This window comes from Lontra canadensis, unplaced genomic scaffold, assembly GCF_010015895.1.
Source record: "Lontra canadensis isolate GAN:19392208 unplaced genomic scaffold, GSC_riverotter_1.0 scaffold94, whole genome shotgun sequence".
Classification (NCBI taxonomy): Eukaryota; Metazoa; Chordata; class Mammalia; order Carnivora; family Mustelidae; genus Lontra; species Lontra canadensis.
Window position 1 is genome coordinate 5311196 of NW_022631088.1, and position 16119 is coordinate 5327314.

The window sequence follows — 16119 nt, forward strand, 5'->3', positions numbered from 1 at the left end:
CCTGGGATTGAGCCCCACATGGGGCTCTCTGCTCCGCAGGGAGCCTGCTTCTCCCTCTCTCTCTGCCTGCCTCTCTGCCTGCTTGTGATCTCTTTCTGTCAAATAAATAAGTAAAGTCTTTTAAAAAAAATTAAAATGAATTCTATAGTCAAGTCAGTCAGCGAAGTAGAGAAAGGGGACACTTGAGAGAAACAGATTTGACAGGGCAGTTTGTCATGGGCAGTTCGTGTCACCCGAATGGAGGCCAGCGAAGCTGCTAAACCAGGACTCACACGTGTGACTCACGTCCTTAAAGCTCGACAGTAGCACCGTCACTCTTGTTCTCATTTAGGTTTATTTTTTATGTATCTTTTTTTTGCCGGCACAATTTTCATCCTAACAGAGATTTACTGTGAACTTTTTCTTGCATTTTGTATCTTTGTCTAGAAACGAAGTGAAGTGTTGGTGGTTTTATTGGTTTATATCTGAATAGGTGTCATTGCTCTGTTTGATTATGTAGAAAACAGGAGCTCTGAGACATTCACCGCACTGGTTCCTTTCTTTTTTTTTTTTTTTTTTTAAAGATTTTATTTATTTATTTGACAGAGAGAGATCACAAGTAGATGGAGAGGCAGGCAGAGAGAGAGAGAGAGGGAAGCAGGCCCCCTGCCGAGCAGAGAGCCCGATGCGGGACTCGATCCCAGGACCCCGAGATCACGACCTGAGCCGAAGGCAGCGGCTTTACCACTGAGCCACCCAGGCGCCCGCACTGGTTCCTTTCTGCACGTAAGCGGTAGTCATTCCCCTCAGCCCCGCTCCCAGCTCTCTGGCCCTGGCTGAAAGCTTCTGAGCTTCTACTTCCAGGAGCGGGTGGGTCACAGCAGCTTCTGAGGAACCCCAGCTCTGGTGTAAAGGCGTTCATGATGCTCTTAATGAAACACATCGCGACAGTCCTCTGCCCGCGTTCTAGGGAGCAAACGTGTGATTACGGGGCGAGGCGGCCAAACAATACTCACGACCAAAGAGGAATTTGTGCCCCTTCACTGCAGTGACACTTTCGTCATCAGTGCTGCCATCACTGAAAACTGCTTCTAGAGCCTGCAGCTCACGCTTGGAGTATCTTGGAGGTGATTAGTCATCGTCTCGGGACGATGGCCTTGATGCGCGTTGGTGACGAGAGCAGGTTGTCCTGTGTTTGGTTGGAACAGAGAGAGCGCAGTTAGCCGTCCCCCGGGTTCTCGGCTCTGAAGGGCCAAAGCAGGTGTTCGCGGCAGGTGTAATGGCCTCACGACTGGAGAACTCGGATGTTTGAATTCCCACGGTCTGTTGTTTGTTAGAAATATGTCATCATCTTAGGTCGGGCTGAACCCTGACAGGGGGTTTATAAAATGCATTTTTACAAATCTGTCAAATTTCTATTATTTCGTCATCGCAAATAGGCAGGTAAGGCTGCTCTGTGCAAAGCATTTTGGGGTGGAGTGGCAGAGGTAAGGCAGAGGCTCTCTGGCTTGTCTGGGGCAGCCACCAGAGGCGGTGGGGGCTCGCAGGGAGGAGCCCGTCCTCTGTTTGCTGCCTTTCTCAGCATTTGGCTTCTGCCCCCCACCAGCCCGTACCCTTGCATTCCAGCATTGCAGCCGGGAAACAGGGGTGTGCCCTCCCCGTGGGGACACACATGGGGTTCTGCATGTGTCCCATTGCCTGCAGTCAGTCTTTGGCCACATCTGGTCCTGCCACCGAACAAGGAGGTTGGGAAATGTCGTCTTTGACTGGACCAGGACTCAGCAAAGTACGGCCTGTGACCTGTTTGGGTAAATAAAGCCACCGGCCTGCGGCCGTTCCCGCTCCCATGCACACTTCCTGTGGCGTCTTTCACGCCGAGCTGAGCGGCTGCCCCACACACCGTGCGGCTGCCCTCCAAGCTGTTTCCTGTCTGGCTCCTCACAGAGCTGTGCCCCCTCGTGCCGAGCCTGCAGATGCCCCCCCCCCCGAAACACCTTTTGGCCCACTTCCATCCAGGAACCAGTATTTAGGAACAACTAGTGTAACAGCGTCCAGGCCTTACCGAATGGGCAGATTTTGTTGATGTAAAAACCATGATGGTTTTTTTTCAGTCTCCTTTCCCTCTTGATAAGGGAAAAAAAAAAAAAAAAAGGCCAGAAATCTTACATACTTAATAATAGTGGTTTGTTTTTTTTTTTTCATCTGATACTTTCTGGCTTCGTTAGTTTGTTATTAACAATCAGTCTCTTAATAACTTTAAAGCAGAACATACTCAAGACTTTAGTGCCGTCCTCTGTCATCCCCCTGCCACCTGTCCTGGTCCTCTTCCCAAAAGCGTCACATCTTTGAAAGTCTTGAAAACGATGTTGTAATTAAATGTCATTGATCTGATAGTTTCTGGCTGTCTTGGTTTTCCCCCCATAGCCGGGTTTAGAAATAACACAGTTGTTGAAATCTGGCTTCTCCCTCCAAGGCACTTTCTTTCCTTTGTGTTCTGTCACACCATATAATTTACAATCAAGAGCTTTTGAGAGAAAGTGCTTCAAAAAATAGAGGAGATAAGATTACAGGCATTTTCCACGAGGAAACCTTTGAAGTCAGCAATCCCATAATTTCTCTTTCTATGTTTTGCCCCTTCTATGAAAAAGGAAGAAAAGGAGCTAATAACAGGCACAGAAAGGAAAATAGCCCAGCCAGTGCGGTGGTACACGCGTGTCGGCACGGGCCCGGGATTGGCTGCGGGAGCCTGAGCCCACCCCGCGGGGCGGGCCAGGGTTCACCCGCGGTGAGGACCGTCAGCTCCGATCACAAGAGCGCCTGGCGAGTGTTTCCCACCTGCCAGCCGTGATCCTGGTGGCGGCTGGCACAGGACCGCCGTGGAGCTCCCCAGGCTTTCCTCCCGGGCTCTTTTTCTTCTTCTTCCTTTAGATACCCAGGACAGCAGCGAGAATTTGGGTGCCTGCCTTCCCGTGAACTAGAAAATGCCATTCCCTTCAGGCTGTGGGGTTGCAAAAAATATCCTTGCAGTGGGCACATAGACGAATTCCGGGTGAAGCGGTTAGGAAACAGCATCTTTTCTTCCAAACCCATGGCTCGAGGATGCTGTTCTGTAGGGCACAGCACCGTGTGGGCACCGGAGCCAGCTGGGGAGGGGTGGGCTGGAGCAGGTCTCCAGAGGAGGCCTCCAGCAGACAGAAGTGAGGGGAGAAGGCTTGGAGTCTTGGCCCGCAAGCTGAGCAAACCTCGGAAGGCCTGAGGCCCACACAAAATGAGATCTTTGGAAACTCCTGGTCTTACATTTTTGAAACAAGGACTCTGGTCTGAAGTTGGCCAGTCCGAGTCGATGTCTCTCAACTAGTAGCTCATTTCTTGCTGTTTATAAAATTTGTCGCTTTTTTAGCAGGATTAACGACTCACTCACCCCTGCCCGCCAGACCTGCTAGGAACATACAGCTTCTCTATGCTCTGTGATGGGTTCCTCATCCCGCCGGGGAAAGCAGGGCGCCAGTAACCAGCCTAACAGGAGCCTGCAGTGTAGATGGTCTTTGGGCAAGGTGGCTCGTGGGACTGTTCGTTTCCCAGCCGCCTCCCCTTGCCCCTGAGGACAGGCCTTTGTGGCTGTGGGTGGGGAGGAAGGGGGGCCTCCGATCCGCTCGCCCTCCGCGTCCTCCATTGCCTTTGGCGATGTGTCTAGGAAGAAGTTGCTGCGGCTGAGGTCGAAGAGGTTGCTGCCTGTGTTCTCCTCGAGGATTTGGATGGATTCCTGTCTCACATTGAGGTCCTTCATCCATTTTGAGTCTATTTTTGTGTGTGGTGTAAGGAAACGGTCCGGTGTCATGCTTCTGCACGTGGCTGCATGTGACCATTTGCTGAAGAGACTGTCTTTTTTCCACTGGACGTTCTTTCCTGCTTTGTCGAAGATTAGTTGACCATGGAGTTGAGGGTCCATTTCTGGGCTCTCTGTTCTGTTCCACTGATCTCTGTGTCTGTTTTTGTGCCAGTACCACACTGTCTTGATGATGACAGCTTTGTACTAGAGCTGGAAGTCCGCAATTGTGATGCCGCCAGCTTTGGTTTTCTTTTTCAACGTTCTTCTGGCTATTCGGGGTCTTTTCTGGTTCCATATAATTTTAGATGATTTGTTCCAGCTCTGTGAAACATGCCGATGGTATTTTGATAACAAGTGCATCGAATGGGCACGTTGCTCTGGGCGGCACAGACATTTTCCCAGTATTCATTCTTCCAGCCCGTAAGCATGGGGCGTTTCCTCCATCTCTTTCCGAAGTGCTCTGTAGTCTCTAGAGTACAGACCCTTTACCTCTTTGGTTAGGCTTATTCCCAGGTATCTGATGGTTTTTGGTGCTATTGAATGGAAGACCAACTATTTTAAAATACAGTTTTCTTTCATTTCTGTATTTTACGCTGGAAAGTGTTAGGATTTGAGGCCACTTAATAAATACCACTCCTTTCTTCCCCTAATTGAGAAATGAGAGAAAACAATAACAAAAAGAACCAGGCACATTAATGTCAGACTGTCACCTTCATTGCCGATCACGCTGGCCGTGGAGAACGTAGTGTTGGCCACGGGTGGTCCTGAGCCCCCAGTACTGTGCTCCCGAGGGAGACCCGCTGGATGGCAGGGCTCCTACCACAGGGGCAGGGCAGGGCGGCCAGTGTCAGTGTCCCAGAGGGACAGGGCAGGCTCTGTGCCTCCTGGGGCAGCTTCTAGTGGATGGGGGAAGAAGCCCCACTCCCGAAGTCTGTTTCCTCCTCTCACACTTACCAGCCAGATTCTGTGCTGAGGGGCAGAGAGAGGCCATGAGGGTCAGTCTTGTGGAGCTTTCTCTGCCTGAAGGAATCTTCGGGAGTGGAAACTGTCCCCTACTTTTCTGCGCTGTCCTGGAAGTCAGTCCCTTGGACATGGACCTCAGGAAAGTCCATGTCCATGGTCATCACCTTCATGGGCATCACGGCCTGGCTGCTGGTCGACACAGAGTGACAGAGCCCCCCGCCTCGGCGGCTTCCCCCTGCCCGAGCTCTGCCCTCTCCCTCCCCCCAGCCGTAACCTCGGAGAGCAAGTGTCCTCAGCGTGCCCGCCCCTGGACTTGTCTTCCTCGCTGTGGGGTGGCGAACAGCCCAGAGAAAAGAGGGAAGGAGGTGCCTCTGTCTGCCTCTTGTCTGGGCAAAATTGGTGAACCAAGCGGTCTGGCTCACCAGGCGTGCCACAGAGTTTTGGAGCAGAAGGCTCAGAATCCTCAAGGACAGGTTTACAGGTGTCGGTCTTCGCTGGGGACAAAAGACTTGATGCAGAGAGACTAGTTCCCAGATAGATCCTAGCGAAAGGGATTTTTTTTATGACATTATTCCAGATGAAGTTTCCCTCGTTCCTTAGTGGGAGGTGGTGGCTCTGGGGTGTGTGCTCCCAGCTCTGTCCGTCCTGCATCCTTCGTTCCCGCCTCCCGCCATTCCTCCGGTCTCTTCCCGTTTCCAGCGCGTCGTGCCCGGCTCCGCTGTCGCCCTGCAGCGGAGACCGAAAGGCGGGCTCCATGAAAGCGTGGTGGCCCGACCCAGCACGTTCTGTCGCCTTCTCTTACAAGGTCGTCCCCAGCGACCCCTTCTGGGTGCCGACCACCGAGGAGGAGTACTTGCACTTCGGGGAGAAGGCCGACTCCGAGAACCAGGCCCGCAAGTATGTGAACGCCGTGCGCAAGAGGAAGGGCCTGTCCGTGGAGGAGAAGATCGTGGAGCGCGCGGAGAAGCAGAGGACCCTCAGCAAAAATAAGTGACCGCTGCGCCCGGTGCGGCTGCTGGGACGCCCCTCCATGCTGCCGTCGCGCCGCGCTCCCTTTCAATAAAGCCGATCCCTAGAAATGTTTTAAAGAGGCCGTCGGAGAGCGTGTTTCCAGAGCGTGTGTTTGATCGATCCCGGTGTGCGGGGAGACCCTGTATAGACGACGCGGCGGCGGCCTCCGCCCCGAGCGGCCCTCGTTCACGGCGGCTTCCCGCATCCCCGCGTGCAGTCTCCTCCGTCCCTTGGAAGAGACACGTGCTCCAGGGGCCACCTGCCTTTTAGCTGGTGAACCAGGCACGGTCACAGCGACCCTTCCTCCAGTGGGTCCGTCTGGGAAACCGGTGTCCTGCACGAGTGCTGCCGGCCTCAGCCCTCGGGTTGCGTGACGCGCACCAGGGACACTGCCCCTGCTCATTGCCCGTAGCTGTTAGTGACAGTTAAGCCCCACACCTTTTCTTTAGACAAAAAAAATAATTTCAGTAATTTCCTTGACAGCTTCCTCTTAGTCTTAAGGGACATTAGCTCACGTGACGAGATCATTGCCTTGATTGCAAATACTTTTCTTAAATCGCCTCGGCTGTGTCTTTCAGGGAGATCGCCATAGAAGGAGCAAATGCGATTCAGCCAGAAATAGATTTTGTAATTTTTGATGTTGTACGAATAATTTTTATTGCCACTTAAAGGAAGGATTCTTTTTCAAAACTCATAAAATTATCAGGCCAGACTTTTATTTCAAAATGATTTTAATGTTTTTTTTCCCCCAGCAAACTAAGTCAATAAACCAGGTCTTAATGCTAGTTCGAGATGTTACCTTTAGTCTTCGAGCTCTGGGCTAGTCGGGCGAGTCTGGTTGACCCCGACGTTGGAGAAGGTGTGACCAGGTGGTTGACTCTGTTTAAGCACAGCAGGTACTGATGCTTGAAGTAACTTAAGAGCGTTGTCCCCACGCGGGCTCATCTTGAAAACCCCGGTGGCGCGGGAAGAGCTGACACATCGATGTCTCGCGTTTGTAAATACCATCCTTCCCACTGCCGTATGCGCTGGAAGGAGGATTCTTAGACTCTGCCCTCTCCCAGCACGTGCGGCGTGTGATGGAGGGAAGAGGCACGGCCCGGAAGACTGGGAGCTGTTTCCGCACGTCCTTTGGCCCCGCGGCTGTGTGGGTGCGGGGACAGAGGCAGGCCCGGCCAACAGGTCCCCTCCTTTCTCCACGCTTGAGGGGGACGGGCCAGCCAAGGGATAAGCTGAGCTGCCAGGTGAGTCATCTCTGTGGTTCGTGGGGGGACCCCGGTCTCTGAAAGCCCGTACAGCGGTGTCCCTGTCCCGGCGCCATGCCCGCACCTGCCCGCGTGGGAGTGTGCCCGTCGCTGTTCTCACTCATGGATGCACTGGTTTCCGGCCCTCGTTCATATAGAAGGGCCTCCGGGGCCGTGAGGAAGCCCCAAAACCAGGACCCTCACTCCTGGAGGTCCAGAGGCAGCCGTCCTTCTGCTCGGGAGACATCAGCGTAAGCCTTCTCCCTGCCACCCCTGGAGCCCAGGCGGGAAGGCGAGAGGGGGCGTGCTTCTCGGGTCAGAGTTTTCAGAGATCTGAGGCAACATACCCAGATCCCAGTATGATCCTTGGGACACGGTATAAACACACACACACACACACACACACACTTGATTCTCACACACGTTGGATGGAGTAGGAACAGGGAAGTCCCTCGCGGCCTGGGAGGGGCTGAGTGCACAGCCTGTGATCCCAGTCTGCCCTGTCCCCAGGGCATCACAGGCAGAGTCCAGGGACTGTCCCCTGATTGGGGATGGGATCACCGGTAGAAGCTGGAGCCTCACTGTGGTAGAGGGGAACACAGGGGCGCCTTTGTGTTTATGACATTTATATTCTGTCTCAATATGTATTTTCTGTGTATACTCTGTGGCTCAGTTTATGGCTGGCAAGTTTAGAAAGAGAACTGATTTCAGAAATTAGGTGACCTTGTGCACTTGGAAGTGCGCACCGGGACCCAGTTAGGGAACAGCCCTCCTCTCCTGTCCTACACCGAGCAGGTGAGGCTTAGGGCCCCAGGCAGCTCTTTGCAGAGCCAGAGCCCTCCGGGGAATAGATGATTAAACCGGGGAATTAGAAGGGGTTCCATTGTGAAGCAGTCAAGTTAACCCTTGCTTTTTAAGGCAAAATGCATTCTAAACTTTCTGAGCTAGACAAAAACTGGTAAGATTAATAAAAGCCAAGAATTTCGATAGATCCTAAAAGCAAGATCGTGAAGGCCGACCAAAGCACTGGAACCAGAGCTGGAGGCCACGGAACCTTTATTTTGATCCCTTCGGTACACAGAGCCGGCAGCCCTGAGAGTGTCTCCTGATGCCCCAGGAGTGAGAGGGGAAGGTGCCCACCTGCGCTGTCCCTGCCGCAGACTTAGGAGAGACGGAGGAGCTCCTACCAGAGGAGCCCCAGCAGGAGGGGGCGAGGGCTTCCCCAGAAGGGCAGAGAGGAGAGGAAGCGTCTGGGCCTCTCCCTACTTGGGCCTTCCTGGCCTGGGGCTGGACGGAGGCTTGATAGTGAGAAGGGGATGGTGTGTCTTCCAACACACGTGTCCCCTTCCTCTGGGCCTGGCAATCCTAAGGAAGTCCCAGGTGGCCCGGTGGCCATGTTCACCCCACGGGGCCCTCCCCTGGCTCACCTCAGCCTCTCAGGGTAGAAACTTCTGGGTTGGGGATTACTTCATTAGCCCGTTGGCTTTGCATGTCCCTGCCCGGTCTCTGGGTCTGGCTGAGATGGTCTTCTACCTTATAATCAAGAAGTTCTTCGGTCTTAAAAAAAAAAAAAAATTAAAAATAGAGATGCAAAGAAAAAATAGTATCTTTTTTTTCAACGATGAGTTGTACAAAATTTATAGACTTGAGTTTCTGCTGTAATAAAATCCTAATGATCATTTCAAAAAAAAAAATCTTGAGTCTTTCCACATGTGCATGCTGTTATTTTAGGATTGAGATATGAAAGGTCAGAGGATAGAACCAACCAAAAAGTTTGATTTGAGAAAGAGCATCCACGTTCACTCCGGACAGAACACTGCTCCACGGAGGAAGGAGCTCGGGGCCTTTCAGGCCCAGCAGGAGCCAAAGAAGGGAGGAACCAGCCGGGGGATCTGGGGCACCTATAAATGTGCTTTTAAGGGGCAATGGTTGGATCACACCGGACGGAGTCGTTTGAACAGCAGATTTAGAGGTTTCTTTTTTTATTTGCCCTATTTCTAGGGAAAAAAAAAGAAAAAAAAAACTGACCTTATGAGAGGTCTGGTTATGAATGTTTACTCCCTTTCTTTTCTTTTTTTGTTTTTTTGTTTTTGTTTTTGTTTTTCAAGTATATCTAGAAAATTCAGAGCTGGGGACGTTTTCTGTTTTGCCCATCCCATGAGATCACTGACAATACACACTTGCCATCTTACATGCTCCCTTTCCCAAAGTCATTTTATTTTATGAAAACAAGTTCACTTTTGAGAATGTCACCTGGAGGTGAATTCACTTGGCTGTTTGCAGCAGCTTTGGGGCCCCTTTTTGAAATGAGCATCTCCCTCCCCACTCAGTCCTTCCAAGTAAATAATATTTCACATTTGGAATGGAGTTGGATACAGAAAATGTGGTGCTTCCTGGTCAAATATCTCTCCGAACCCGGCAGAAGCACCCCGAAGTCTGAGACTATCCCCGGCCTTCTCTCTTTGAGAGCCGGTTCCCTGCCCCCAGAAAAAGTGGATATTCCTGAGGTCATGTGCACGGAGCCCTTGTCCGCCCCGCCCGTGGGGAGCTCCCCAGCGGCTCCCCCCCTGGCCAACACTGCAGGGACTCCTCAGGCCCTGGGTCAGACCCATGTTCTCTGGGTCCCCGGCTCCCCAGGCCCCCAGCCCGCTACCGCCACCGCCATTCCCTGGGCCCCTGCCAGAACCGTAGAGCTGGATTTTATTTCTTTTCTGTCTTTCCCTCTTTGTGTTGTCCTGTTGGAAAGATCTCAAGGCAGTGGGCCTTTATGTCTTGGGGTTTTATGGAGTCGTGAGTAAATCAGCTCCTTGGCACCCAGTTGGCCGCAGGACCAGACAATGTCCCCGAGGCCTGGCTTTGGGCTGGATTCCAATGGCCGTCACCAGTGGACTCAGAATTATTACCTCCTCCTGTTACTCAACCCATCGTGTTTGCTGCCTTCTTGTTATGGTATTTTTCTCCACAAGAAAGTTCCCCAGAGTCCCCTACAAGTAGCTGGGTCTGTTCGCTTCTCATACCCGAGCTACTAAGGAGAAGCCCCCCCCATTGCTGCCATTATGTTGTGGGCCACCACACTTTCGTGGAGCCCACGCACAGCTGGCCACACCACGGCACCAGCAGGGAAACGGCCACCCCGTGGCCACTGCAGACTGAGCTGGACAAGCCACTCTGAGACGTGGCCCTGCCTGGTTTGGGAGTACGTGCTAGAAGGTACAGTGGGCATACAGGTAGCCCGGGCATCTTTCTAGAAACTTCTCCCACAGAAACATCTGCACGAGGCTGTGGGTAACAGACCCCAAAGGGAGGAATGCCAGCGTCCCTCGTCACACCAGCGGTGGCTCCAGAGACCAGCAGGGTCACCGACAGCCAACCCTGGACGTTTGAAGACCCAAGGTTCTCTACTTCACCTGAATCCGCTTTTATCACATGTCTATAACGTTTGTGTGTGGTGTTCACACTCAGAACAAACCTGGAGACCCAGCCACAGAGCTGCTCCATCTCTCCCCTCTATGGCCGTCATTACCTGGTGCTTTTCCTTTCTGCGCTGGGATTTCTATCAAGCTTTCCTGTGGCAGATCCAGTGGGGTTTCCTTTGGTGGTCAGAAAAGGGTAATTCCAGGAGCTGAAATAGCTTCTTCTGTTGTCCTGCCCAGTCACTTGGGCCACTGTGGTCTGGTTGCTGGGGGCTTGAGTGGCCCGATGTCCACAGATAATGGGGGTACTGGGGAGGGACATAGTTGGTGCTGCATGGAGAGCCTCACAGGCTGAGTGGAACGCTCTAGATCCCCCGTGACCTCAGGTGGGACATGTCTGATGCCGGGTCACCCCATAGGGCAACCACCAGGCCTGTGGCCCCCACCGCCCCCCACAGCTTCTGTTGAGGAAGGGCCTGGGATGCACCTGTTCCAGGAGTGGGCCTGTTCCAAACCCTGTGTCTGCCCCCGCAGGTCAAGGATGTAGACACGATGATGCTGGGGCCCCCAGGAATTTGAACAGGGACTATGGAGATTAGCGGCAGCTGGAGAAGACTGGAGGGGTAGACAAGAGCCCTTGAGAGTTCATAGGAGGAGGAGGGGCTGTGAAGTCACCAGAGCTCTGTGCTCCGCTCCTGAGATGGGGGTGGGGAAGGCGGGGGGGGGGGCCCTCGGGTCTCCTGGGACCCTAGCCACATTTCAGTTCTGCCTCCCCTCGACCTGGCCATGGGGCACGCCCAGTCCTGAGGCCTGACTGCACAGCCGCGGTCTTGTCCTGCTTCCGGGTGCACCTCTCCTCCATAGGGAATCCTAAGGGCACCGACTGCTCACCCCAAAGTGTGCAGGTATGGAGTGCTCCCAGCCCTGGGGTCCCCTGCCCTCCTTTAGCCAGAGCGCGCTCTCCAGAAGAAAGCCAGTGTGAGCAATCCGAGGGGCCTTCCTGATGGCAGGCAGGAGGGGGCGGCAAGGGGAGGAGGGAGGAAGAGAAGCCTCCGACCTGACCCCGAGAGCACGCGGCAGCTCCCGGCAGGCTCCATGCCACTCCGAGGGGTCAGAGGAGCACATCTGAGATCCCACAGCTGTAGGTCCCGCTCGGGCAACACACCCTGTGTCCCCCGCACACCCCAGCCCCCTTGCCAGCTCCCAGAGTTGCACACGTGCACACCATATCCAGTTCCCCGCCACCAGCCGCTGCTGACTTGCCAACCGAGCTCCCAGCATCTGCAAGCAAGGGGGGAACTGAGGTGACTTAGCTGCGCGTGTCCCCCGCACCCAAGGCTCCTGGTCCAGAAGGACGGGCTGGGCAGACACTTTAACTCAGTAGCGAGGCCCTGGATCGGGGGTTCTCAGAGAGCGGGGCCCACACCCGCCGCCGCAGCCTAGCCCAGGGATGAGTCAGAAACGCGAATTCTCAGGCCCACCGGAGACCGTCCAAATCAGAACCCGGGGGCGGCCCCCCTCATCTTAGTAGCGCTTCTCCCGCACTCTGCGGCTTGAGGACCACTGCCCCGGACGGTGGCAAGGAAGGGAGCAGCTCTGAGTTCTGAGATCTGCTCTTCAGATGTGTCTCCTGGACTAGCCTCCCACGACCCCACCGCAGGTCCGAGTGAACCTCAAAGAAGCTGCCTTGCCTGATCTCTCAGGCCGAGTGGGGGGCGGGGGGAGGTGGGGACAGTGTGGTCCCTTCCCTCCTGCTGCAAAGGGTGGCATGGGAGGAAGCAGAGACCCCTCGCCCCGTGCTGCCCAGAATGCCGCTCGGGCTCGGCACACGGGGCTCCCGGAGTACGGCTGCGGGCACGCCCCTCGGGGCTGCTCCCAGGGAGCTTCAAGGAAAAATCGGGGGCCCCTTTCCAAGAGCCAAGCATCTCACGCAAGCAGAGGGACCGGAGTCCTGTTCCTCCACAACGGTTTGGCCTGGTGAAGCGCCCTTGGATACAAATGGTACATTTTCCAAATACAGGCTCTGGGGCGCACATGCACACGTGCACACACACACACGCATGCACACTGATCGCTGATTCTTTCACCGGATGCAGCGACCCTCGGTCACCTTCCCTCTGGGTTTTTACATGATTTATGTACCGGAAATATGGGTCTCAGAGCTCAGACGCCCTCACACAGTTCTTGGTTCTGCACGGGCGACACGGAAGGAGCCCACGGACGTTACGGAGCACCGTCGGGCCGGGATTCTTCCTGAGATGGGGGCCTGCCTTGTACATAATACACTCACTCCTTCCCAAGACGATTCAGCATTTTTATGACAATACCAGGAGTTATGGGAAGAAATACTATTTTTTGAGCCCCAACCACGTGCTGGACCCCATCGGAGCACGTTCTGTGACTGCCCCCGTTAAACCCCACCGTGACTCCCAGACAGCGCCTTCTTATGGATGAGGAAACTGGGCAGACTGGCGAAAAGACCTTGCCCAGTCATCACACAGATGTTGGCACGCAGTGGATTAAATCACGAACCAGAGGGACCTGAGATGTCTCCTCGCCGTGCTCGTGTAAGAGGGAAGGCCGCGTGCCCGCCGTGCTCACGGCCGTCGGCCCGTGGATGTACTCTCCGGCGCTCCGACGCACGGAGGTGACCAGAGGCAGTGCGGGCACAGATGCTCGGATCCGGAGTGCCCCTAGAGGGGCCTCAGCCATGCACAGCCCAGCCTTGGACCTCCCTTCCTGCGGGTCATGACTCGAGGACCACCGTGTTTCCCCAAACAGGAAGCTGCCAGCCACGCCCCCCTACTTACAACGTCTCCTTGTCAACTGGAAAACACGTGCCCACTTGGAATCAAGCACGGGCCAGCATTACTGACCGTGTCAGCATCGGTTTTGCTCTGTTTATCTCCATCCCCGCAGCTGGACTTTGAAAACTGGAGTAGATCATCATTCCTGTCGCCGCCACTGGCTTTTCCACTCGGCCGTCTCGGAGTTTGGGTGTCCCAGGGCTGGAGGGAGGGCCGAGGAGGTGGAGGACGATGGAGGGGACCAAAGGCCAACTGCCGGCCGAGGCATAAAGGGGCGGACTCCAAACGCCGCGGCTGCCCCCGCTCTCAGCAAGTCGGGGACTCATTCCACTCCTGGCAGCTGCCGTGCACCGAGCCCTGCGGTGCCGGGCGCCGCGCCAAGCACTCTACGACGAGTCCTCCTGAACCATTAAGCATTTAGTCCGGGCCGGGCGTTCTGCTGCCTCTCCACCGCTGTCTGCGGCAGGTCCTCGTCTTCCACATGCGGGGACCTGGACGTGGAGGGATGAAGCTGGCTGCCCGAGCCCCCTCCCCTCCCCCGCCCACAGCAGGCAGAGCTGGGATTCGAACCCAGGCCCCAGACTGCCTTCTCCCGAACACTGCGCTAGGCTGCCCCCAACCGAGCGAGATACGTACCAGCCACGTTTCCATTTACGGGGCTGAGCTAGGGATCCCGGAGCTCAAGCTCCCTTTAAAAGTCGACAGCTAATCGGGGGCGGAACGGAGCCTCAGAGTCAGGGGGCTGATCCCTGAGTCTCTGCCTTCCCCTCTCCCCACGGTATGTCCACAGGCTGTCCTGCTGGGGGAGCCTAGGAAAGGCCGAGAGCCCCCTCCAGCTGGGCGCACTCAGACCAGAAGACCCACTTCGTGTCCTTCATAAGAAACGGTGTTTCCAAGAGAGTTCCCCGGTCTAGCGGCGGTAGACGGACACGCCAACCCGCTCTGGGATTGGCCCCGTGCGCTCCCGGGCTGGCCCCGCGGCCGTGCAGGCTCTTGGGCCCGTTTGCAATGGGAGGGCCCAGCTGGGCGTGTGGTGACGGGGACGGAGGTTCACAGGGTCCACCTCGCAGACTCTTGGGTGTTCAGTGGGCTGTGGGGTGCGGGCAGGGGGGAGGGGAGGTGGTTCACTGAGAATGGAGGCTCGAGAGGGAGATTCGTTCAGCTAAGAAGCAGGTACTGAGGTCCAGCCAAGGCCCAGGTGTGTGGCGGGTGCTTGGGAGACGCTGGTGGGGGAAGCGGGGCGTCCTCAGTGCGGGAGGAAGGCATGCCAGCGGGGGAGGGCAAGTGCCTTTGAGGGAAGGACTTTAGGCTCCAGGCCCTGACCTCCTGGGGGTCAGAAAAGCTTCTACTGAGAAAGGACCTTTGGGCGTGGCCAGGCCCGGACGGGTGAGCCCTCTGCTCTGAGGACCACAGGGGCCACCCTCCCCGCGTACCCGGCTGAGTGAGCAGATCTGCTTGCGCATGACCTCCTGGGTCCTTCAAGCCTCGTCCTTCTATTGCCACCCCTTCTCCTCCGTGGGCGGTCTGCCCTCACCCTCCGGTGGAGCAATGAGGGAGGAGGGAGGGGGACATCCCACCGGGCCCTCCAGGAGTGCCTGCGGGCACCATGCTGACCCTTTCGCTCGACTCCAGTGTTCCCTACGCCGGGGAGCTGGGTGGGCCAGGCCTTGGGGTCTCCTGTCAGTCCCTGCGATGCTGCCCTCCGGGGACCAGAGGGAAGGAGGTGACAGCAGCAAGCATGGTGGGGGCCATTCTAGTTGAGGTCAGTGCTGGGCTTGAGGGGGCAGAGGCCTAGGCCTACACTGAGGGTGGGGTTGAGGGTGGGAGGGGGAAGGGGACGAGTGGGGGAGTGGGTGCCACTGGGGGGCCTCCAGGAAGGAGTCAAGGGCCAGCACTTCCAGGAGGAAAATGCCACATTGGTCCTCTCAGCGACAGTGTTGCTGACTGAGGCCGGGCTAGGGCACAGATGGAGGGACCCTGGGGCCAGGACAGACCTGGCCAGGCGGCCACCATGTGTCTCCCCCATCAGTGAGCAGGTGCCCCCCAGCCCCTAAGCCCCCCTGAAACTCCTGGTTTGAGGTTCTCCCAAAGCTAAACACTCTGAGCTCCTGTACCTGGTTCTGGAGCGTTTCTGGCTCTTTAAACTGGTCGCTTGTGTCAGACCTAGAACAGGAGTCCTGCGCTGAGGATGGTGCTGGCCCCCGGGGGACACTCACAGACACCACTGGCGTCCCATGGGGATGGGCCTGTTGCTCCACAGCCGGCAGCTCACAGCGCAGGCCCCACAGCAAAGGAGTTTCTGGTCCCCAGCGGGGGCCTGTGAGCCAGGTCCTTTTTGTCCCAAGGCAATGTGAAAACCACAAAACTCCCATCGAGATACACAGACAAAAAATGCTCATAGGCACAGCCTGCTCATGTGTCCGCCCCTGCCCTTTCCCCAAGCAGTGTGGGGACACACGCCCACGTGCATGGTGGCCCAGAACGCGGGAAGGACTTTACTGCCCCAGTGGATGGCTTTTCAAGGATCGCCCCAGGGCTGTCTCCTGGGACCCGCCGGGGCCAGTGCTGTCCTGAGTGGGGACAGGAGTTCTCCCGGCAGGCTCAGGATCCTTTAGAGAAAGAAAATACTTTCCCTGTGGCTCATAGATCTGCTCCTCTGGGCCGTGAGCTGTGGCCTCTCCGTGCAGCTTCCTTGGGCTTCTGGAATGTACGGGGGGCCGGAGGCCACGCAGCTACCCATTCCTGGCCGCACATGGCCGGCCAGAGCGAGGCAGCTCTGAGGAAGGCCCAGGGTTGCAGAGATGTGAACAGAAGGCGTCTGGCTCTCTCCCTTCTCCACGTTGGTAAACATATGGTCTGAATTATGACATTTG

At 55.8% G+C, this 16119-nt stretch overlaps 1 protein-coding gene across 1 annotated transcript in view; it reads left to right on the forward strand.

Moving 5' to 3' along the window:
- EFL1 (elongation factor like GTPase 1) overlaps window positions 1-5788 on the forward strand; it is a 115365-nt gene extending 109577 nt beyond the window's left edge. The window contains exon 20 of the mRNA XM_032836777.1: window positions 5577-5788. Within this exon, the coding sequence (XP_032692668.1) occupies window positions 5577-5765 (189 nt within the window). The 3' untranslated portion in view covers window positions 5766-5788. The remainder of the gene's footprint in view (window positions 1-5576) is intronic.
- The last annotated feature ends 10331 nt before the right edge of the window (window positions 5789-16119 follow it).